The sequence below is a fragment of the Bombyx mandarina genome, chromosome 13 (assembly GCF_030267445.1).
Source record: "Bombyx mandarina strain Sakado chromosome 13, ASM3026744v2".
NCBI classification, from domain to species: domain Eukaryota; kingdom Metazoa; phylum Arthropoda; class Insecta; order Lepidoptera; family Bombycidae; genus Bombyx; species Bombyx mandarina.
In genome coordinates this window covers 11,560,861-11,584,891 of record NC_143220.1, presented here as the reverse complement: position 1 = coordinate 11,584,891, position 24,031 = coordinate 11,560,861, and the positions used below count along the sequence as shown (strand labels likewise).

Here is a 24,031-nt window from a genome sequence, read left to right as displayed (position 1 = left end):
CATGTGAATCATAAATCAGTACAGGCCACGCGCTCGCGCACGCAACACGTATACAAAATGGCGGACGAAACTAATAGCCCCACAGTATGGGACGAATTAACTAGCCCCCTCAATCTAGTCCTTATCGGAGTTATAGTGTACCTTATCTACAAAATCATTAAGTCGAATTTCGAATCTGAAGCTAACGTGCCTCCGCCGCCGCCGCCGTTGCCTAAGTTGAGGAAAGACCTCACTGTTGCCGAGTTGAAGAAATACGACGGAACTCAGCCTGACGGAAGAGTTCTTTTAGCTGTGAATGGAATAATATTTGATGTTACTAGAGGCAAGAGATTTTATGGACCGGGTGAGTTGTGTTTTTAATTGACACTTAGTTTTATGTTTGAAGGTCGGTTGGCTTGTTTCAATTTATGTACACTCAGTAAACTATCATAAATAAACGAATAGTAATTACATTTAGATCGTATTCGGTGTGAAGGTCATACAAGAATACAAGCCGTGACATTGTCTTCAGTGTGCTAAGCGAACAAAACGTAAATACTACACACATTTTATATTCCTGTATTTTAAACGCAAGACGTCAATGCAAAATAGTCATTTATATTCTAAAGTTTTTGTAGCCCTAATCTGAAAACATCAGCAAACTGCGACGAAACATGATAATGATATGTTCGTCTCTTTTGTTCTCATTTCAACTGTATTTGTGTGAGCGGGACGAGAAACGAATACACTAGCGTAACAGAATGTCGACAAAACCGGTCGCGCGGTTCGTGTTTATCATTATCGAAGTAAACATAAAAACATCGTGTTATCAAAAAAAAAAAAAAGACAATTTTGTAACGTCACTTACCAAAATTTTGATGAACTGTTTCGGCGATCGAATACGTTATTGTGCATCACAATTGTGAGAATCTTCTATTGGTTCATAGAGTAGGTAATTCAGCTAATTAAAAAAAAAATCTTGTCTTATTGACAGTCATGCTGTTAAGTTCGTTGGCTGTGAGGTGTAAATCTTAAATAGTACCACCCAATCTCTTTCCGTGGTGTCGTAAAAAGCGACTAAGAGATTCGCCGGATGACGTGTAGCTTTTTTTTTCCTACCTAAGCTGATAGCCTTGAGAGGCTATTTCAGCGTAACCTTAACTAGTAGGAGTAGGTGAGCTCACGGGACTCAAACCTGACGACGTTGCTAACACGAACCCTAGCAAGAGCTGTGCTTCGCAGAATCTACCACCGGGTTGGAAACGCGACCCACTGAGAAGATGCGGCGAGAAACTCAGCGGGCTGTGCCTGTGGGCTAATTTACTCGTCGAGCCCTTCGTCGTAAGCGACGGGTTCGACGAGGAGGGTGACCGGTGCTTGAGGTACCTAAAAGCACCGTGACGTGTAGCGTTATTCTTTGGGTAATATAGGAGCGTATTGTGATCGCCAGTCAGCTTTTCGTGATGGTTAGGCGTAATGTAACTCTGCATGAGTGGAGCGTCACAATCCTGTCTTTTTTCGCCACGAAGCTATCATACCGTTTTAATAAAAGGACATTAAGGCAAAAAGCGGGAACCACGTTGCGATGTCAATGGCTCTGGTAACTAAGTCGATCATGAGCTCCTTCGCTCATCTAGGCAATAAAAATGTGGATGTCAACAAACATTTTAAAGCATTTAAAAATTACATGCTTAGTTCTCTCTCCTTTTCGACTACACAATGAACACGAGCATTTACAACTCGAACGGAAAATGCTAATATCAAAAAGTCAAAATGGGTATTTAGTATTGCTCTGATTTCTCTCCCGAAATTGAGACAGATTGGATATTGTTTCCAAATATACATTGAGGACGTAACCCTGATATTTGGTCTCTCTTTTTTTCCTTCCTAATCGTTGGTAGCCTTAGGGGTTATTCCAACTACTCTCGGAACGGTAGGTGAGCTCTCGGGTTCAACTTGAGAGAATTGGTATTGCGACCCACTGAGAAGATCTGGTGTGAAACTTAGTGGCTTATGTCTATGGGGGTCTTGCTTTTGTTTTATTTATGACAAGTGCTTTCTTTAAATTAATTGTTCCGAATTGATTACTAATTAACATAGGATAAATTTCTATTTCGTCGTTCAAAGCAAGGGGTATTATCGTATCCTAGAATAGACTTCATGACTTCCTATTTAAGATGGCAAGAGAAATGTCAATCAGTAATTAAGAAGAAATAGCATGGATGGTAGACGGAGAGATATTAATAACCAAAAGTGTCCTTTTTTTTCTCTCCCACCTATGCTGATAGCCTTGAGAGGCTATTTCAGCTTCTCCTAGTTGTGTAGGTGAGCTCACGGGGCTCAAACCGGGAGTGTTGCTAACGCTGGCCCTAGCAAGAGTAGTGCTTCGCAGAATCTACCACTGCATCGGAAACGCGACCCACTGAGAAGATCCGGCGAGAAACTCAGTGAACTGTGTCTATGGGAGTGTTCTTAGGCTTATACCGAAGCTCTCTAAAATAGTTAACGAAAGGTTGAGCAACCACTGGAACTTAAATAGGTTATCCTAAACTTTGTACTGGAAATTATGATAACTGTGTCGAAATAGGCAGAAATGTGGTAACTAAAACCACAAAACGCACTAGCAGCGTACCCACTAATAATGTGGTAACAAAATAACGAGTCTAATGCTATTTTTATTTCTGTAGTTTAACCAAATTGCAATTACTGTGGTCACGATAAGACTAAAAATTCAGGTTCTGTACACTCGATAAGATCTACAACGTATTTTTTGCGTTGCATTTGTTTTAATTACTGCTGTACGAGAGATATTGTTTGGAAGACTTCTGATCTTGGAAGACTTCTGATCTTAACTGCTAATGACGTACTGTTTGTAAGCTTATTAAAAGAATAAGAAAGTGACAATTTATATTTGTAACATTCGACTAATTGTTGTAACACAATTAATTGCTGTTACTGAAAATGACGAAGCAGCAATAGAAATTGTTATTAGTATTAGTAGTTTTTAGTATGTATATCACTGAGATATATTATGTCGAAAAGTTGAAATTATTCGTTCACGAATTATTATGTACGTTATTGTAAACCTAATGTGGTAATAGCAACTGTGCAAATATGCATTGTCGTACCTAAATTTATCTTCGTAGGTACTTAGGCTATTTAGACATGTCAGTAACTTTTGTGACAGTAAGTAACGAAGTGTTTTTTTGTTTCTCTAATTCGAATACACAAGTCCATTTTTTTAAATCATTAACTTTCAGAGTTTTTTGTTTCTCGTGAACCGCAGGTCGGATTATAACACTTGTAGGATTAGGATTATTTTAGAATTTATTAGTTCAATGAATTCGAGGTCTCGATTTGTACAAAAACATTATTCTAAAGTTTTAGCATAGATAATAAAAAATATGTGTGGTGTCGTGGGACACCGGATAGGAACGAAGTTCCTTATTATAATTAATTTTAAATTCTATTCGAGGTATAAAGAAAATAATTATTCGGATATAAATTTTTTATCATGTTTTTTTATTGATAAAAAAAAACTACTTTACAAACTTATCAACTTTATTTTATTCACAATGATTTATAAAAAATATATAATAATAATATACAAAGAACCAGCTATTTATATGAATAATAATAATAACCGTCATCACGTAGACTATACATTAGACACTGTATAGCCATCATACTAAAACTATAAATAAATAATAAAAACCTTACGTTACGGACGTTTTTCCCGGTTAGGGTACACCTCCACATCGTCCCATAAGGAACTTCGTTCCAATAATCATATACCTACGACACAATAGAATTAACTACAAATTTTAAAAAAATATATTCTATTTAATTTAAGTCTTTCATATCGCGATATATTGAACTTACAAGGGCTTGTTAAGAGCATTGATTAACCAAACAATTTTGTTACAATTATTTCATTGACAACTGCCATATCGCAACACAAGTGAGGCACAAAATTGTTCTATAATTGAAGACTTGCTTGTTGACCTTCGTTGCGGCAACTTCACCCCGCCTATCATTTAGTTCAATTGAAACAATTCAAATCGTCATAGAAATTTTGATTAGTGTCTGCAGCTTAATATGTAAGACGCCACGATGTTCCAATGAATTATACTACTTTAAATAGATCGATGGATCGATCTTTCAACCGATAATATATTTATATTATAGATTATTATTTTATGTATATGTAATGTTTATTTAACTTTGTGGAATCATTGATTTTTTCGCTATAGCCTTTATAAGTTGGCACAGTACAGTCATCGACAAAATTATTCAAATATATCCAGTTATTTGTAATTCCTCCACCCAAAAGGCAGAGTCAAATAGCCAGCGCTAAGTCGTCTAGCCCTTTTCTTGGATCGTATGATTAAATATTCCGACTATCACCCCACTTGTTGTGGTTTACGAAGTAGCATGTGGCAGTTCAACTTCTTTAATATTAGCACAGTTAAGCATCATAGCGCCCGGTCACCGTCCTCGTTGAACCCGTCGCTTGCGACGAAGGGCTCGACGAGCGAATTAAACCATAGACACAGCTCACTGAGTTTCTCGCCGGATCTTGTCAGTGGGTCGCGTTTCCCATCCGGTGGTAGATTCTGCGAAGCACTGCTCTTGTTAGGGCCAGTGTTAGCAATACTCCGGTTTGGGCTCCGTGAGCTCACCTACATGTTAAGACGAAGTTGAAATAGATTTCAGCATAGGTTTTTTTTTTTTTTATTGCTTAGATGGATGGACGAGCTCACAGCCCACCTGATGTTAAGTGGTTACTGGAGCCCATAGACATCTACAACGTAAATGCGCCATCCACCTCGAGATATAAGTTCTAAGGTCTCAGTATAGTTACAACGGCTACCCCACCCTTCGAACCGAAACGCATTACTGCTTCACGGCGGAAATAAGCGGGGTGGTGGTACCTACCCGTGCGGACTCCCAAGAGGTCCTACCACCAGTGATTACGCAAATTATAATTTTGCGGGTTTGATTTTTATTACACGATGTTATTCCTTCACCGTGAAAGTCAATCGTGAACATTTGTTGAGTACGTATTTCATTAGAAAAATTGGTACCCCCGCCCGCGGGATTCGAACACCGGTGCATCGCTTCATACGAATGCACCGGACGTCATATCCTTTAGGCCACGACGACTAGGTAGGAAAAAAAATCATAGCGACGAGGTCAGTTTGTGTTTGTATAATAAGGATTCGGTGAGCTACCTCCTAAACAAGACAATCAGGTGGCGTGTGCATTGACGCATTGTATGTTGTGTTGTCAATCATTTTGCGAGTATACTGGGAGTTGCATCAATGATACGTGTGGGGGCTGAGAGTTCGACCTGCCATCTGGACCGCGATTCAAGTACGGCATGTCAGTTATGTATTTTCGGAGTTGCACAGGTCATTTTGGAACTTCAGTAACAAGTACATCTGGCTCCGGGTCTCATAAAACATACAGACTATTACGCGATCTTGAATGAGATGGTCCAGCGCTGTCCCCCGTGTTTAGGTCTGTGTGTTTTACAAGAACGCCATACGCTGCTATCGATTGTTATTTAGCCATCTAAACAACCATCGTGGCGTCGTCCACGCCAAGAATAATTGTAAATAGACATGCTTTAACAAAAACCGTCCTCTAATAGAAAAAAAAAGACATTCCAAAAAAAAATTAATACCTACACTAAAAACAATCATTGTCGAAATCGGTTGGCGTGATATTGAGTTATTGAGCTATTTGTCGCACACGTACTTAATGCAAATGTAAGACTTATATGATTTTCTCATGGATACCATTATCAGAACTGCACTAAATTGTAATGGGACCGCACAGAAAGCGTCAGCTTTCTAATAAAAAAGAAGAATTATCAAAATCTATTCACCCAGTCAAAAGTGATGAGGTAACAAACATAAAAAAAAACATACAGTCGAATTGAAAACCTCCTCCTTTTTTGAAGTCAGTTAAAGGGACGACGATAAATTACAGATGGCCTATTTCACGGAAATAACTTATCATTTTGTAGATATAATATCATCTGATAAGTCTCAGAGGAATGTTTTTTGATCGATGCCAAATAGATCGATTTTACGAAACATTTTTCAAAACTTTACTATCGAGACAAGAAGTAGTTTTCAAATGATGCAATGAAAATTCCAGAGTATTTAATAGCAGTTCTATGTAATCTACGTCTTCAAACAAAGTTCGTCGTATTTTGTGATAGGCGATAGCTGGAGCATATCCATATCCGACAAGAGACTTTTAACGGCAAAGAAAAAAGAATAAGCTCAGATATAGGTACACTAATATTTCAGGGGAGTGAGCGAAGAAATGGTATATGATAGAAGAGTATGGAAGGAGAAAACATGTTGCGCCGACCCCAGGTGACTGGGAGAAGGGCAGGATATTGATGAATACACTAATATTTCAATAAATTTTTGCAATGTTGCCAAGCGTGAGCACACTCGAATAACTAAAAAATTGTACCTCTTCGAGTTACAGAAAATATTGTTTTAGTTAATTTATTCAAATTACCCGAATCGGCAATCTGATGAAATATGAACTATGAGCGTTAGTCGACCGTAAGCACTGACTAACAACGGAGCGAAAATTTTTCGTGTTTTCAAGTTACTGCCGAACCAAAACCCTTATCTTTCATATTTATCAGTAGATTACATCGTCGAGGTCACTCACCTCGAACGGTCCGGACTTGCCATTAGTATGCGGACTCTGTATAGGAAATATAATTTTATTGTGTCCAAAAGAAATAGTTTTACTGTAATCTTCATGAAACAATATTACGAAATCTGTTACAGTTCGAAAGCGGATGAAAAGTTTTTTTTTTAACTATTCTTGTTCAATACATGTACAATACGTGTTAGGAATTATAACTATATAAGACCATCTCTCGGTTATATGTGCATTGAATTTGTAATTCAGAAAGAAGTAGTATGTGTTAATCTACGAGTCTTAGTCTATGGACCGTCCAGGACCCTAATATAGAGTGTACTGGTTGAAGTATAAAAAAAAAACTACAAGATTTATTTATTAAATTTAGATACAAAAACACGCGGTTTACGGTTTACACGTTTACTGGTGGTAGGACCTCTTGTGAGTGCGCACGGGTAGGTACCACCGCCCTGCTTATTTCTGCCGTGAAGCAGTAATGCGTTTCGGTTTGAAGGGTGGGGCAGCCGTTGTAACTATACTGATACCTTAGAACTTATAAGGTGGATGGCGCATTTAAGTTGTAGATGTCTATGGGCCCCAATAACCACTTAACATAAGGTGGGCTGTGAGCTCGTCCACCCATCTAAGCAATAAAAAAAAAACGTAGTAGAATTAAGCATGAGTATTAAATGGTATGATGTACAATTATTTTAACTTAATTGTTGACTTTAGTTTGTAATTGCATCAACGATTTCCACACGACTTCCCATTACGTGGAATGTCAAGTTTTCCAAATTTGACAATTTGAGAGTATGCGTCAGTGTACTGTCTGGTAAATAGTGTACTTGTCTCTTTGGCAAGCTTATTAAAACACTCCTTCGAAATTTTACACAAGACGTGTGGACTGTAGGAGATGATGCGTGGCTAAAGGTCCAAAGTCATTGGGATCTAGTATGAACAAATATTTACCCAAAATATGAAACCTAAGTCATGATACTTAACACACCTTCATGAAAACATTCAGAATGGCTTGGTGAAAAGAATATAGAAGCATAGTTTTCACCTCATATTTTCCACTACTTAAGATACTCTTCCTCCTCCTTCGGTCGATAATCCTCAATGCTGAAGGTCGTGGCTTCCTCTAAAAACTTTCCTATCCTCGGCTGTATGGATAGCAGCTAAGATACCGAAAAACACTAGTTTATATCAATGAAAAGTCTTATCGCTCTAGAAAGGTTGCTGGCTCTTGAAAAAGGCAGTTGACAGAAAGGAATTGGGTTATAAGATGTATTAGGTGACTGTGTGGAACGTATTGGCAAATTTAATGTCAACAATTTATTCTCTGAATCAAGGATTGCCTAGACGCATTGCTTGTGGTTGTAATATACTGCCAACCTGTTGTTGTGATACTAAATTGTACGATAATTTTTATATTGCAAGTTTGCTAATGTGTCGTATTCGTGTTTTAAATTTATAAACGCCATCACACTTTGACATAATATGTAATATCTTGCTTAATCATAATCTATTACATTTTAGTAATCAAGATTATGCACTACATTTTATTGTTGAGTTGATGAATCAGCTACAAATTATACTATTCAGCGAGTGTTGGTTGATAAATAAATCATGCCAATTGTTAGTTTAAAACATTGCTTTTCAATAATTTTAGTGGTTGTAAGTGTGTTGACTCTAAATAAACGTAGTGTAGTAACTTTAGTGATTTATGCTTAAAACACAAAAAGACATTAAAATAATCTAGATTCGAAGAAATAAATTACTATTCTTGAATCGCTATTAGTCATCTTTATCTTATCTATACAAAGCTTTCTTAATAGTAAACGAATTACTCAATTTGATATAATCAAAATGGAATTAATCATGACAAAATAATCGCTTTTTTACAAAAGAGATTTCAAGTCGATCTACATATAATTATTGCGCTCATTGTGATAGCTAGTTAGAACTTTTAAATATAAAGCATAATCATTATTTAATCTAATTCAGTGTCAGACTGGCATTTTTCAGCTGTCACTTATACCGTTGACGTTGATATTATTACTATTGCCAATGGCAGTTACATTTATCTCTTACCATTGGTGTGGGCTCATAAGAAGCCCTACCACTAGTAAAAATTCTAAGGCAGTTGAAACAATGACTCCTTTGCTCAATGTTGGCTATCATTCACTTGGCAACATGCTTATCTCCAACCACGGCTATCGGCTTGGGCTAGGTAATTGTGATAGTCTTAACGCTTATAGAAACGCAACTATATACTACTAATAATTTAACATCAAATAATTGTTCTTTGTTTCTTTCCTTTCTTTTATTTAGCATGACCCTATTGTATCTCTTATACTTTAATAAATATCTGGACAGATTATGTTGTAACATTACCTTACTGTAATTTATATTCAATCAATAAGTAGTTGTTTTAAATCGCAGGAGGCCCATACTCGGCGTTTGCTGGTAAAGACGCCACAAGAGGCTTGGCCACAGGGCAGGTTGCTGCGTCAGAAAACGATGAATACGACGATGTTAGCGATCTGGGTTCAGATGAAATAGCTTCAGCCAAAGAATGGGAAGAGCAGTTTAGGGGTAAGTAAACCGTTTAATGCACTAAGTAGATGTATATAGATAGCAACGAAATATTTTGTCTTAATCTTTTTAGATTTAAAGGACGTCCGGTGCATTCGTATCTTGCGCTACATTGGTGTTCAATACACGCAGGCGGGTACCAATTTTTGTAATGAAATACGCACTTAACAAATGTTCACGATTGACTTCGACGGTGGAGTAAAAATATCCTATCATAAAATCAAACCTGCAAACTTATAATTTGCGTAATTACTGGTGGTAGGACCTCTTGTGAGTCCACACGGGTAGGTACCACCACCCTGCCTATTTCTGCCGTGATGCAGTAATGCGTTTTGGTTTGAAGGGTGGGGCAGCCGTTGTAACTATACTGATACCTTAGAACTTATATGTCAAGGTGGGTGGCACATTTATATTGTATATGTCTATGAGCTCCAGTAACCACTTAATGGGCCGTGAGCTCGTCTATCCATCTAAGCAATAAATAAAAAATAAAAACGATTGTTCACTAAATCTTATGCTAATTTTCCAGAAAAATACGACATAGTTGGTCGCCTCCTCAAATTGGGTGAAACGCCAAAAAATTACAGTGATGATGAGAGCGAAGACAAAAAATCACAGTAAGCGAATTTGTGGTATTGACGTTTGACCAATGTGTCAGTTTCATTTTAACACTGGGGTAAGTGTCGCGTATCGCTAGGAACGGGGTAATTAGGTAAAAGTTTTGAAATGTTAAATAAATGTTTTTTTTCATAATTTGTTTATTTTATTTCCTTTAAGTTTATTTTATTTTGGGATGTATAGAACTATTCGAAGGAAAAGTTGGAGTGGGCAATGAGATATTATGATGAAAAGGTTGCTACCAATGTGTATACATACATACATTCATGTTACTATAATATCTTAGGCACAAGGACAACAACAGGAAATACCTTTGATATTCAAAGGTCTTTGAATCGGTTCGTGCAATAGTTACATATTTTGCCGAGAAACTTACCAGTTTCCTGTTCCTATTTTTTCGTAAATAATACAAGAATATGTTTTCGTTGTATTTAAATTTATAACTAAAATGACCTGTATAAAAATGACATAATTCTGGAACAAATTAAGGTTTTCTTAATCTAAAATTCATTAAAATGAAATTATTAGTTGCGAATTAACCCTTTTTTTCATTGTGATGAATGTCCAAAATCTATCCCGATATTAATGTTAAATTAAATTTTGAACATAGCTCTCCCAAAAAACTTCCAATTTATCTCGAACTTCTAATTGAAATTTCAAGCACATATGTATACTAAAACTAATAACTGTTGTGTTAATTCAAATAAATATCCAAAACCCAAATGTTTGGCGCTTAAAGTGGCTCGAATTGTGTTATCTGGTTAATGTGAGTTTCTCTCAGCTGTCTTATTATGTGACGACGCTTATTCTTCATGCGTTGCACGTATTACTTCGTCATCTCGAGTGGAGCTCGATAATCGAGTGGCATCGTGTCGCGGTTCTGAATTAAGCCTCTTTGCTCGACTTGTAATCTTTGAATTCAGTTTTTATGACGTTCAAATATTTTAACGTTGAATGATGAGAATTTGATGGGTACTACGTTTTTCGGTTGAGATCCGGCGTTGTTTATTTTGAATCTTTGTATACCTATATATTACGCTGGCAAGCGACTCAAATGTAATTATCCTTGATGTATTTAGGAATCCTAGATAGTTCTGATAAATGATAATAAAATCTTTGAAGTACAATGTTATGATCATTTACTGTTCGAAGTGTAATCAACGACCATGTCAATTCAATCTTAAAACGACGATCTGTTATAGCGGGATTCGCTACGTAGATTTTAAAAAATGAAATACGGAGTTATGGAGGTCCGACGACAGTCACGCGCACTGATTTAGAAGGATAGGAGAAGACTTGACCGCTCGGGTCGAGAGATTGAATCGGACTTGACCGCTCGGGTCGAAAGATTGTACAAGACTGTCCATTTGCGGGGCGGACGGAACAGGAGAACTCGGGAATGCTGATTGTACAGCTTGGTTAGGGCTGTCAGCCAAATAGTGTTCATACTAGGGTTATAACACCTCCCCCCATGGGAAAATAAACTTAGGGGCTTGATCCTCTAAGTTTATTGATTTGGAAATGATGCAGTGGATCTGGAAGAGGGTTTAGTAGATTTGGTAGGGGATGCCATTATTATAGGGGTTGATGAAGAGAAGGCGAGGATGCCGTGGTTCTAGAGGTTACGGCGAGTCTTGGGTGACGGAGTATTTAGTGCTCCTGGATTAGGAATGGCTTGTTCTGGATTGTTTACGATGATCATTGGGATCTCTGTGCGATCGTGAGCGTCGTTGGGCTTATTTATTTTATAATAGCGATACAGTTTACATAAAGATACAATAATTATGATTAGAATTAGAAATAACACAAAGGAGGAATAATGTGCGCCATATTTTGTAAAATGATTAGGGTGTTCAATTATTTTATCTAGTTCTGGAATTAAATTTGAATTGTTTTCTAATAGATGGTTAAGTAAGTTAAGGTCAAGTTGGTTTAGTTTAATGTGGGGCACGTTATTCTCGGCTTCTTTGAATTTAGCAAAGTTACAACATGAATCGTTTAATATGTTAAAATCTAACTTAATAGTAGGATGACTTATATTAAGGACATTAGAATTAGGAAATAGTCGGGTATCTTTACAGAAACCTTTACATGTTATCGGGATAGTTACGATTCCCGTGCCTGATATAATATAGTCTCTTATCTCTAGGTTCTTACAATCGATTGACAGTTTACTTGGTTTGGATTGAACAAATATCCATTTATTGTTGTTGAGTGGTTCCCATACATCTATGATTCCGTGGATAAATTTAGTTTTACATAGAGTTGGCAAGGTGGTAATGGCTTTAGAAACTAATTCGCTTTCACAGGATGGATTGGCGTTTGTAGAGAGAATTTTTACAATGTTGCAAATGTAGTATACATAATTGATTGATTTACATTGGCTTAGGGATCTTAAATTACTATATCGGGTTTTGTCCTTACTTATAACTAGGTACTTCTCATTCGGAATTACGGTGCTGAAGGAGTTTATGTTTGTAGCGTTATGAGGTACAGGTAATGGGATACAGAGGTATACATTGAATTCTTGAGGTTCTACCAACGGAATTTGTAAAACGAACATGATCTTATCATTAAAGAAATAACTTATAACATTAGAAATTTTCATTAAAGTATGTATGTGTTTTAAATCGAGACTCGTGGCTAATTCTAAGTCGCTAGGTAAGTGTCGGTGATTCTCGACAAGTTCTTGGTGTAATTGGTACGGCGTTAGAATAGATGGGTGTATAATATTTAATTTGCTAAAAAGAATGGAATTTGTAATATCTTCCAATTGGAAGGACAAACATAAGAGGGCAGTTTCTAGATTGCTAAATACGATATTGAATTGGGAACTGATTAATATATTACTAGATGTTCGTGATAAGTTTCTCAATTGAGTGGAAAGCTTTTCGATAGCCACGTTGAGTTTTTCTTCATTTTCTCTTATGACATTGAAAGTTTCATTGAATGTTTGTATAGTTGATTTGGTTACAAGAATTTGTTCCTTAGTTAATGAAGCTAGCCTCTTTTGTTCGTTTTGGATATCATTTATGGCGTTTTCATATTTCAAAGCATCATCTTCGTCCAGGGTACCGAAAATTGATTTCATTGCTATGCCGATGCCGCTTATCCAAGCGCGCTTTGCTCTATTATTCATTAGATGTGATATAGAAGAATATTCTTTCAAAAGGTCTAAGTAACGAGTTCGTAAGGGGTGGATCATACTTTGGCATTCTGAATTGTTAGTTTGTCTGATTTGCCTGCAGAGGGTTTTTACTGTTTCAAGTGTTTGAAATATGTTTTCGACATAGGGTTTAATTCGGGATATGTCTACAGGAATTAGTACATTTAAGTGACCATTTGCTAGTTTTGTTTTTCCGACGTGATGGAAATATATACCTGGACTGGAAGAGATCTGAGTAACGATTTGCGGAGTTGTGCAACTTGATGCTCTGGAAATGGACGATTTGTGTTTATAGATTTAGAGGTTAATTTATGTTTTAATAACGACGCAACGGTGCTTAATTAATTAAGGGATTAGTAGGAAATAGTATGACATAGTAAAAGTCGTACGAGTTAGTAAGAGATGATAAAAATGTAACTGGTTAACTAAATTCATTAAAATTGAGTAAATATAGCTTACGACTAATATAGTAAACATGAGTAATGTAAATAGTAAAAATAATGTAAATTATAATTATTTTTTTTTGAACTAATTGCTAGGAGTGGCAATTGCCAGTTTTATTTCGTCAAAATGGTGCCTCACATGTCTTCTGTTTATTAATAGAGTGACATTGTTGTTGTTGTGAACTTGAATCACTTTATATGGGCCTTTCCATATTGGCGAGAGGGCTTTTCGAAGTCTTAAATGGTTTTTTAGATAAACGAAGTCTCCAACCTTATATTTTATAGGACGAGTTTTGTTATCATAGTAGGATTTTGATCTGTCTTTGGACTTGTCGATGTTTTCGGCTGCTTTGGCCCAAGATTGTTTGAGACGATGTTGGAGCATTCTGACGTAGTCAGGGTAAGTAGTGAGGTCTTGTTTATAAATAGAGTCAGGAATAAATGCCTTGTGGCCGAATAATAATTCGTATGGGGAGAAGTTGGTAGTGGAGTGAATGGCCGTATTATAGCTTAGCATTGCTGTGTAAACATATCGGGGCCAGTCATCTTGATTGTCATTCACAAATGATTTTAGGTACTCTTTGAGTGTGGAATGGCTTCTCTCTAAAGCTCCTTGGGATTGGGGATGGTATGGCGTTGACCAAAGGTTTTTTATTTTCAGGAAGGAACAAGTGCTTTTGAAAAGGTCTGAAGTGAAGTTAGTGCCTTGGTCGGTGAAGATAGTATTAGGTATTCCGAAAAGGGATATGAAGTGGATCAAACAGTCTGTAGTTTCTTCAGCTGATACACTACGCAATGGGTAAGCTGCTGAATATTTAGTAAGGTCGTCTTGGAGTGTCATGACATATTTGAGTTTCGCTGTTCCTGATTCGGGTAAGGGTCCGACGATATCGAGTGAGACTCTTTGAAAAGGGCTAGTGGAAGTAGTAGTGATCTGCATCGGTGCTCGATTGCACCTTCTAAGGGCTTTGTTTTCTTGACATAGGGTACAATTTTTGATATAATTTTCGACATCGGATTTTATTCCCTTCCAATAGTATTTTTCTTTTATTCTGCTTAACATTCGGTTACCGCCTAAATGGCCAGCTATGGGAATATCGTGGTTTTCTTTTAGTATTTTCTTAATTTCACTAAGCGAGGGATATATGATGCTGTTATGATATATGTTAACGATTATGTTCGTGTTGTGGAATACGTATACTAGGATATTGTAGATTTTGGCGAATGAGTGTGACTCGAAAGGGTTTTTGAAGTCTGGGATAGCAATTTCAGTTATAGGAGGATTCAGTGTTATTAAATGATTTCTAGTCGTTTTGAGAGTTTGAAATATTTCGGGATAGGAACAATCGTCGAAGTGGTGTACTTTGACGAACATGAGGTATGTTACTTTGTTGCCGAAAGGGACCTCTTCGAAGGAGTACAGTTGTTTTTCACGGTATAGTGTTTCGTCGGGATTGGAAAGGGTTTCCATTATTTCAGGAACGTAGGGGTTGGATTCATCCATGTCTATTGATGTCGGGACTAGTATCGTCTGGCAATGAGTTTTTAAGAGGTTCTGGTTTTGGTCAATAACTTTAGTGTTGAATGTCGTATTCTTGTTAATCTCTTTTAAGAATTTGGAATAGTCGTCTTCTAGGATGTTGTCGGGGTTCGAGTTTGGGCTTTGTGGAGTCAGTGGGGTTGCTGTAGTGGGCAACGGTTCATGATCAATAGGATTTGGAATGTCATTAGAGTTAGTAGGATTGGTAGGATTGGCAGATTCAGAGGATTCAGCGGATTTAGATTGAAGTAGCATGTCATTGTCTTGTTCTAGTAGGTCGATACAGGGTAGTTCGTTACTGTCTTGGTCGGAAATAGCAGGAAGATTCACGGTAAGGTCCTCTAGCGTGATAGGACTGAATGGTAAGTCGTCATGATTTTCGTCAGGAGACAGAGGTTCTGGATTCAGAGTTTCATCAATGGATTCAGAGGGAATTATCGGATTCACGGGATATCGAGAAAGAGCGTCGGCTGCTGAATTAAGTTTGCCCTTGCGGTAAATGATTTCGTAGTCGAACTCTTCGAGTTTAAGACGCCAGCGTTGCATTTTACTGCTTGGGTCTTTGTGGTTGAATAGCCACTTTAGTGGTCTATGGTCAGTAATGATTTGGAATTTTCTGCCATAGAGGTATGGCCTAAAGGTTTTGCATCCGAACAATATTGCTAGTAATTCTTTTTCCGTGGTGCTGTAATGGACTTCGCTTCGGTTAAGTGTTCGAGAGGCGAACGCGATGGGTCTGTCTTTTCCGACAGGTCCTTGAGATAGTACGGATCCGACGGCATGATTTGATGCGTCACAGGTTAGAAGGAAAGGTTGGGAGAAATCGGGATAGGCGAGCACAGGGGCAGTAGTGAGTTTTTGTTTTAGGAGATCGAATGATATTTGTTGTTGGTTCTCCCAATTGAATGGAGTTTCTTTCTTTAGTAAGGAGGTAAGGGGTTTGGCAATTTTTGAAAAGTCGGGGATGAACCGGCGATAGTAGGAAACGAGACCAAGAAAGGATTTAATGTCTTTGGGATTAGAAGGCGTAGGGAATTCAACGACTGCTTTTATTTTATCTGGGTTAGGTTTGACTCCGTCAGTGGAGATTATGTGTCCCAAGTAAGCGACTTCTCGTCGTAGGAATTCGCACTTGTCAGGTTGTAGTTTGAGGTTGAAGTTTCTGAGTCTCTGAAAGATCTCAGCGAGGTTTAGAATTTGAGTTTTTAAGTCAGAGGAATAGCAGACGATGTCATCTAAATACACGAAACAGCGTAGACCTTGTAAACCGGATAGAGCCGTGTTCATTAGACGTTGGAAGGTAGAAGGGGCGTTTTTGAGTCCAAAGCTCATGCGGGCAAATTGGAAATGACCTTGAGGGACGCTGAAGGCTGTTTTTTCAGGTTGATTTACGAGAATTTGATGGAATCCGGAGGCTAAGTCTAAAGTGGAGAAGTATGTGCTTTTTCCTAATTGGTCTAGGATTTCTGTGATTTGGGGAATGGGATAGGTATCTCCAATAGTTATGTCATTTAGTTTTCTATAGTCTATAACTATACGCCACTTTTGTTGGCCTGATGCATCGAGTTTCTTTGGTACAACCCAAATAGGTGAGGACCAAGGGGATATTGAAGGTTCTATTATGCCTTGCTCTAGCATATCATTAATCTGTTTGTCTACTTCCTTTTTATGGATCTCGGGGAATCTATAGGTTTTTGTGTGAATTGGAACTTCTGATGTGGTTTTAATATCGTGTTGAATGGCGTTAGTATATGTTAGTTTTTCATTAGGAAGATGGAAGATGTCGGAATAGTCTGTACAAAGTTCTAAAAGAGCAGAGGTTTCTTCGTTATTTAAATGAGATGTACGTAGCATGCTTAATACTTGCTTGGTTCTCTGGATTGAGTTTGTTTTGTCGGAATTAGTATAATTTATAATATTGGATTTAGTAGGGTGATGATTTGGGATAGTGTCAATGGGATCGAGTCTCAATTTCAAATTATTTCTTAAAGTTATATCGGATTCGGAGATGTTGACTACAGTGATGTTAGCTCTATTGTTTGCCTTTGTTTTTACGAGGCAGTTAGCTACTAATAGATCGTCAGAGATATTTTGATCTAGGATAAGGCCTTCTTTTAGTTCTGGGTTGGAAATGGAGCATTCTACGACGACTTCGGATCTGGCAGGTATAATGAGGGTTGGTTCATGAAATTGGAGTTTGAAGCTTAGGTCGCCAAGGGTGAGTATTTCTTTAGAGTAATCGATTTGGGAATTGAATGCGGAGAGGAAGTCGTTGCCTATTATTCCGTCATAAGGGAAGTCTAGGTCTGGGATTAAATGGAACCGGTGTTGGGCTGATAGGATGTTGATTAGGATGTGGCCTAGGGAGTGTATTACATTCTCCGATGACCCTAAACCGTTAAACGCGATTACTTCTTTTGTGATTTTTGGCATTTTTTGAATAGACGTTGCCTTTATGAGACTGATTGATGCGCCACTGTCTATGAGTAGCTTGAACGGAACAGAGGATAGAGTCGTTTTTGTTTCGATGAATGGTAAGTGTTGTTTAGCAGGGTTAGTAGTAATGTTGTATGTTTGCAGAATGGATTCAGTGTTTTGTTTTGAATTCAATTGTTTAGGTTTAGTAGATACAGTGGATTTTTGATTCATTGAATCGGATACAGAGGATACAGTGAGTTCATATTGATTCGGTGAATCGGATACAGAGGATACAGAGGATACAGCGATTTTGTTTTGATTCGGCGAATCGGATACAGAGGATACAGAGGATACAGAGGATACAGCGATTTTGTTTTGATTCGGTGAATCGGATACAGAGGATACAGAGGATACAGCGAGTTTCTTTTGATACAGTGAGATTGTTTTTGAATTATTGGTGTCGTTTTGATTTGGCACGAGAGAGTGTCTTGATGCTGGACTCTCGTGACACCGGCGGGAGTCCATTATGCGTTTAAATTTTCTTGTTTTGAAATTTCGTTATAGTCTACCGTGTCATATCCGTTTTGTTCGGTAATGAGATTGACCTTCCTAAATTGATTAGGTGCTTGGTAGGAAGTGGAAGGACCAGGAATGGACTGGTTTTTGAATTTGTTATTATACTCTCTCTTTCTACAGTTCTCGATCGTGTGACCCGGATTTTTGCAATAACGACACACTAAATTGGAATTGGTATTTTGTGGATTGTAACGCGGAGTCTGAGTGTTGTTGTATTGATTACGGTTTTCGCGAGAGATGTTAGGATTGTTTGATATTATTCTTCGCGGGCGTACGTGATCTATGGGCGCGTTGCGTCTATACAGAGTTTGTTGAATTTTCTCTTCGGATATAGCAAAGTTAATCGCTTCGTTCAGCGTACGGGGTGACTTACACCTAATGATGTTTGATATTCTCGGGTGTAGTCCCATTAGAAAGTGGTGAAGGGCTAACTCCTCCATCATTGCGACGCGACCATGAATTTCTTTATTTTTTGTAGTATTGAGCGAGATTTCCGTAAGAAGTTGGGATAACAGAGTTTCGATTTTAAGCGCATATTGACTAATGTTTTCGTTTGTCTGTTGCTTACTTTCCTGTAATTCTGTTAGTAAGTAGGAGTAATGCTTCCGTTCACTAAATTGTGTTTTAAGAAATGTTTTTAATTGTTCCCAGTTATTGAATTCCTTAATGGAGCATGCGATTTCAGCTCGACCTTGCAGTTGACATAGGATGTATTTGAAAACAATTGGTTTTTGAATTTTATTCGCGAGCTCGTAGGCGTTGTTGCAATTTATTAAAAATGAATTAAGAGTTTCCTTACTCCCATCGTATGGTTTAATGAATTTTAAAAGTATGCTTAGGTCTAGTTGCATTTGTGAGGACTTTTTGATTTTTTCTTTTTCGAATGAGTCAAGAGGCCTATCGTCTTCTGATTCAGAAGGTAGATCAACTTGGAGAGGAAGCGACAAAGTTTCTTTCGGTACCTTGGAGTCCGATGGCATTGTAACAAATTTATTAAAGTTTTAAAATAGAAATAGAATTTGAATTAGGATGTAGAAAATATAACAATAGGTTTGGTTGAAACGATTAAGAACAAGGGTTGATTGTTTTGCTTTGAAATTATTGTCGGAAGTACTGCGGCGAATTCTTGATACGATTTGTTTATATTATAATATTGGAACAAAGAACGGCTTACTGTAACAATGTTGCGCAGGCGACGAATATTGTAGCTCGAAGTCTCAGCATTCCGGTGATAAGGCGATTGAGGCTCGGCTCGGGTTGACAGGAAACGGCCTGGTTGATGCTTGATTTTTCGGAATGTGATGATGATGATGAATTCTTCTTTCGGGATACGATGCTTTTTCTTTCAGGATACAGTGGTGTTTTCTTGTTTTAGGATACAGTGGTTGATTCTTCCGTCAGGACACAGTGGGTTTTTTCTTTCAGGATACAGTGATTAGTCTTCTTTCAGGATACAATGGTTTTTCTTCTTTCAGGATACAGTGATTTTTCTTCTTTGATTCAGTGGATATAGTATGTGGATACAGTGGTTGAGTCTTCTTTCAGGATACAGTGGTTGAGTCTTCTTTCAGGATACAGTGGTTGAGTCTTCTTGGATTCAGTGGATGTAGTATGGCGCGGACTGGTTTTGGACAGACTTAGTGATTTCTTTTTGTTTTCTTCAGGATACGGCGATGAGCTTTTCAAGTAGACGGAGACGATCCGAGGACCCGTGTTTTTGGATCCCTTAACGCTGCCACCAAAATGTTATAGCGGGATTCGCTACGTAGATTTTAAAAAATGAAATACGGAGTTATGGAGGTCCGACGACAGTCACGCGCACTGATTTAGAAGGATAGGAGAAGACTTGACCGCTCGGGTCGAGAGATTGAATCGGACTTGACCGCTCGGGTCGAAAGATTGTACAAGACTGTCCATTTGCGGGGCGGACGGAACAGGAGAACTCGGGAATGCTGATTGTACAGCTTGGTTAGGGCTGTCAGCCAAATAGTGTTCATACTAGGGTTATAACACCTCCCCCCATGGGAAAATAAACTTAGGGGCTTGATCCTCTAAGTTTATTGATTTGGAAATGATGCAGTGGATCTGGAAGAGGGTTTAGTAGATTTGGTAGGGGATGCCATTATTATAGGGGTTGATGAAGAGAAGGCGAGGATGCCGTGGTTCTAGAGGTTACGGCGAGTCTTGGGTGACGGAGTATTTAGTGCTCCTGGATTAGGAATGGCTTGTTCTGGATTGTTTACGATGATCATTGGGATCTCTGTGCGATCGTGAGCGTCGTTGGGCTTATTTATTTTATAATAGCGATACAGTTTACATAAAGATACAATAATTATGATTAGAATTAGAAATAACACAAAGGAGGAATAATGTGCGCCATATTTTGTAAAATGATTAGGGTGTTCAATTATTTTATCTAGTTCTGGAATTAAATTTGAATTGTTTTCTAATAGATGGTTAAGTAAGTTAAGGTCAAGTTGGTTTAGTTTAATGTGGGGCACGTTATTCTCGGCTTCTTTGAATTTAGCAAAGTTACAACATGAATCGTTTAATATGTTAAAATCTAACTTAATAGTAGGATGACTTATATTAAGGACATTAGAATTAGGAAATAGTCGGGTATCTTTACAGAAACCTTTACATGTTATCGGGATAGTTACGATTCCCGTGCCTGATATAATATAGTCTCTTATCTCTAGGTTCTTACAATCGATTGACAGTTTACTTGGTTTGGATTGAACAAATATCCATTTATTGTTGTTGAGTGGTTCCCATACATCTATGATTCCGTGGATAAATTTAGTTTTACATAGAGTTGGCAAGGTGGTAATGGCTTTAGAAACTAATTCGCTTTCACAGGATGGATTGGCGTTTGTAGAGAGAATTTTTACAATGTTGCAAATGTAGTATACATAATTGATTGATTTACATTGGCTTAGGGATCTTAAATTACTATATCGGGTTTTGTCCTTACTTATAACTAGGTACTTCTCATTCGGAATTACGGTGCTGAAGGAGTTTATGTTTGTAGCGTTATGAGGTACAGGTAATGGGATACAGAGGTATACATTGAATTCTTGAGGTTCTACCAACGGAATTTGTAAAACGAACATGATCTTATCATTAAAGAAATAACTTATAACATTAGAAATTTTCATTAAAGTATGTATGTGTTTTAAATCGAGACTCGTGGCTAATTCTAAGTCGCTAGGTAAGTGTCGGTGATTCTCGACAAGTTCTTGGTGTAATTGGTACGGCGTTAGAATAGATGGGTGTATAATATTTAATTTGCTAAAAAGAATGGAATTTGTAATATCTTCCAATTGGAAGGACAAACATAAGAGGGCAGTTTCTAGATTGCTAAATACGATATTGAATTGGGAACTGATTAATATATTACTAGATGTTCGTGATAAGTTTCTCAATTGAGTGGAAAGCTTTTCGATAGCCACGTTGAGTTTTTCTTCATTTTCTCTTATGACATTGAAAGTTTCATTGAATGTTTGTATAGTTGATTTGGTTACAAGAATTTGTTCCTTAGTTAATGAAGCTAGCCTCTTTTGTTCGTTTTGGATATCATTTATGGCGTTTTCATATTTCAAAGCATCATCTTCGTCCAGGGTACCGAAAATTGATTTCATTGCTATGCCGATGCCGCTTATCCAAGCGCGCTTTGCTCTATTATTCATTAGATGTGATATAGAAGAATATTCTTTCAAAAGGTCTAAGTAACGAGTTCGTAAGGGGTGGATCATACTTTGGCATTCTGAATTGTTAGTTTGTCTGATTTGCCTGCAGAGGGTTTTTACTGTTTCAAGTGTTTGAAATATGTTTTCGACATAGGGTTTAATTCGGGATATGTCTACAGGAATTAGTACATTTAAGTGACCATTTGCTAGTTTTGTTTTTCCGACGTGATGGAAATATATACCTGGACTGGAAGAGATCTGAGTAACGATTTGCGGAGTTGTGCAACTTGATGCTCTGGAAATGGACGATTTGTGTTTATAGATTTAGAGGTTAATTTATGTTTTAATAACGACGCAACGGTGCTTAATTAATTAAGGGATTAGTAGGAAATAGTATGACATAGTAAAAGTCGTACGAGTTAGTAAGAGATGATAAAAATGTAACTGGTTAACTAAATTCATTAAAATTGAGTAAATATAGCTTACGACTAATATAGTAAACATGAGTAATGTAAATAGTAAAAATAATGTAAATTATAATTATTTTTTTTTTGAACTAATTGCTAGGAGTGGCAATTGCCAGTTTTATTTCGTCAAAATGGTGCCTCACATGTCTTCTGTTTATTAATAGAGTGACATTGTTGTTGTTGTGAACTTGAATCACTTTATATGGGCCTTTCCATATTGGCGAGAGGGCTTTTCGAAGTCTTAAATGGTTTTTTAGATAAACGAAGTCTCCAACCTTATATTTTATAGGACGAGTTTTGTTATCATAGTAGGATTTTGATCTGTCTTTGGACTTGTCGATGTTTTCGGCTGCTTTGGCCCAAGATTGTTTGAGACGATGTTGGAGCATTCTGACGTAGTCAGGGTAAGTAGTGAGGTCTTGTTTATAAATAGAGTCAGGAATAAATGCCTTGTGGCCGAATAATAATTCGTATGGGGAGAAGTTGGTAGTGGAGTGAATGGCCGTATTATAGCTTAGCATTGCTGTGTAAACATATCGGGGCCAGTCATCTTGATTGTCATTCACAAATGATTTTAGGTACTCTTTGAGTGTGGAATGGCTTCTCTCTAAAGCTCCTTGGGATTGGGGATGGTATGGCGTTGACCAAAGGTTTTTTATTTTCAGGAAGGAACAAGTGCTTTTGAAAAGGTCTGAAGTGAAGTTAGTGCCTTGGTCGGTGAAGATAGTATTAGGTATTCCGAAAAGGGATATGAAGTGGATCAAACAGTCTGTAGTTTCTTCAGCTGATACACTACGCAATGGGTAAGCTGCTGAATATTTAGTAAGGTCGTCTTGGAGTGTCATGACATATTTGAGTTTCGCTGTTCCTGATTCGGGTAAGGGTCCGACGATATCGAGTGAGACTCTTTGAAAAGGGCTAGTGGAAGTAGTAGTGATCTGCATCGGTGCTCGATTGCACCTTCTAAGGGCTTTGTTTTCTTGACATAGGGTACAATTTTTGATATAATTTTCGACATCGGATTTTATTCCCTTCCAATAGTATTTTTCTTTTATTCTGCTTAACATTCGGTTACCGCCTAAATGGCCAGCTATGGGAATATCGTGGTTTTCTTTTAGTATTTTCTTAATTTCACTAAGCGAGGGATATATGATGCTGTTATGATATATGTTAACGATTATGTTCGTGTTGTGGAATACGTATACTAGGATATTGTAGATTTTGGCGAATGAGTGTGACTCGAAAGGGTTTTTGAAGTCTGGGATAGCAATTTCAGTTATAGGAGGATTCAGTGTTATTAAATGATTTCTAGTCGTTTTGAGAGTTTGAAATATTTCGGGATAGGAACAATCGTCGAAGTGGTGTACTTTGACGAACATGAGGTATGTTACTTTGTTGCCGAAAGGGACCTCTTCGAAGGAGTACAGTTGTTTTTCACGGTATAGTGTTTCGTCGGGATTGGAAAGGGTTTCCATTATTTCAGGAACGTAGGGGTTGGATTCATCCATGTCTATTGATGTCGGGACTAGTATCGTCTGGCAATGAGTTTTTAAGAGGTTCTGGTTTTGGTCAATAACTTTAGTGTTGAATGTCGTATTCTTGTTAATCTCTTTTAAGAATTTGGAATAGTCGTCTTCTAGGATGTTGTCGGGGTTCGAGTTTGGGCTTTGTGGAGTCAGTGGGGTTGCTGTAGTGGGCAACGGTTCATGATCAATAGGATTTGGAATGTCATTAGAGTTAGTAGGATTGGTAGGATTGGCAGATTCAGAGGATTCAGCGGATTTAGATTGAAGTAGCATGTCATTGTCTTGTTCTAGTAGGTCGATACAGGGTAGTTCGTTACTGTCTTGGTCGGAAAT

General features: G+C 37.6%; 4 protein-coding genes across 4 annotated transcripts; 1 reads left to right on the top strand and 3 right to left on the bottom strand.

The window, feature by feature from the left end:
* LOC114241802 (membrane-associated progesterone receptor component 1) lies at positions 1-10,008 on the top strand. The gene is made up of 3 exons (XM_028172775.2): positions 1-343; positions 9,103-9,255; positions 9,785-10,008. The coding sequence occupies exons 1-3, from the start codon at positions 58-60 to the stop codon at positions 9,874-9,876; spliced, it is 531 nt and encodes a 176-aa protein (XP_028028576.1). The 5' UTR covers positions 1-57; the 3' UTR covers positions 9,877-10,008.
* Positions 10,009-11,346: 1,338 nt separating this feature from the next.
* On the bottom strand, positions 11,347-12,673 carry LOC149501644 (uncharacterized). Its single transcript, XM_089732593.1, has one exon. It carries the CDS (start codon positions 12,479-12,481, stop codon positions 11,489-11,491), a length of 993 nt encoding a protein of 330 aa, XP_089588719.1. The 5' UTR covers positions 12,482-12,673; the 3' UTR covers positions 11,347-11,488.
* Positions 12,674-17,964: 5,291 nt separating this feature from the next.
* On the bottom strand, positions 17,965-19,797 carry LOC149501643 (uncharacterized). The gene has a single exon (XM_089732540.1). It carries the CDS (start codon positions 18,994-18,996, stop codon positions 17,965-17,967), a length of 1,032 nt encoding a protein of 343 aa, XP_089588666.1. The 5' UTR covers positions 18,997-19,797.
* Positions 19,798-19,964: 167 nt separating this feature from the next.
* On the bottom strand, positions 19,965-21,174 carry LOC149501642 (uncharacterized). The gene has a single exon (XM_089732676.1). The coding sequence runs from the start codon at positions 21,172-21,174 to the stop codon at positions 20,182-20,184; it is 993 nt and encodes a 330-aa protein (XP_089588802.1). The 3' UTR covers positions 19,965-20,181.
* Between the last annotated feature and the right edge of the window lie 2,857 nt (positions 21,175-24,031).

Bases quoted from the DNA above. Each gene is read 5' to 3' on its own strand.
- LOC114241802 (XM_028172775.2), top strand. From the start codon at position 58: ATGGCGGACGAAACTAATAGCCCCACAGTATGGGACGAATTAACTAGC. The intron at 344-9,102 runs GTGAGTTGTGTT...TTTAAATCGCAG, and splicing joins CAAGAGATTTTATGGACCGG to GAGGCCCATACTCGGCGTTT. The intron at 9,256-9,784 runs GTAAGTAAACCG...CTAATTTTCCAG, and splicing joins ATGGGAAGAGCAGTTTAGGG to AAAAATACGACATAGTTGGT.
- LOC149501644 (XM_089732593.1), bottom strand. From the start codon at position 12,481: ATGAAAATTTCTAATGTTATAAGTTATTTCTTTAATGATAAGATCATG.
- LOC149501643 (XM_089732540.1), bottom strand. From the start codon at position 18,996: ATGCCATCGGACTCCAAGGTACCGAAAGAAACTTTGTCGCTTCCTCTC.
- LOC149501642 (XM_089732676.1), bottom strand. From the start codon at position 21,174: ATGAAAATTTCTAATGTTATAAGTTATTTCTTTAATGATAAGATCATG.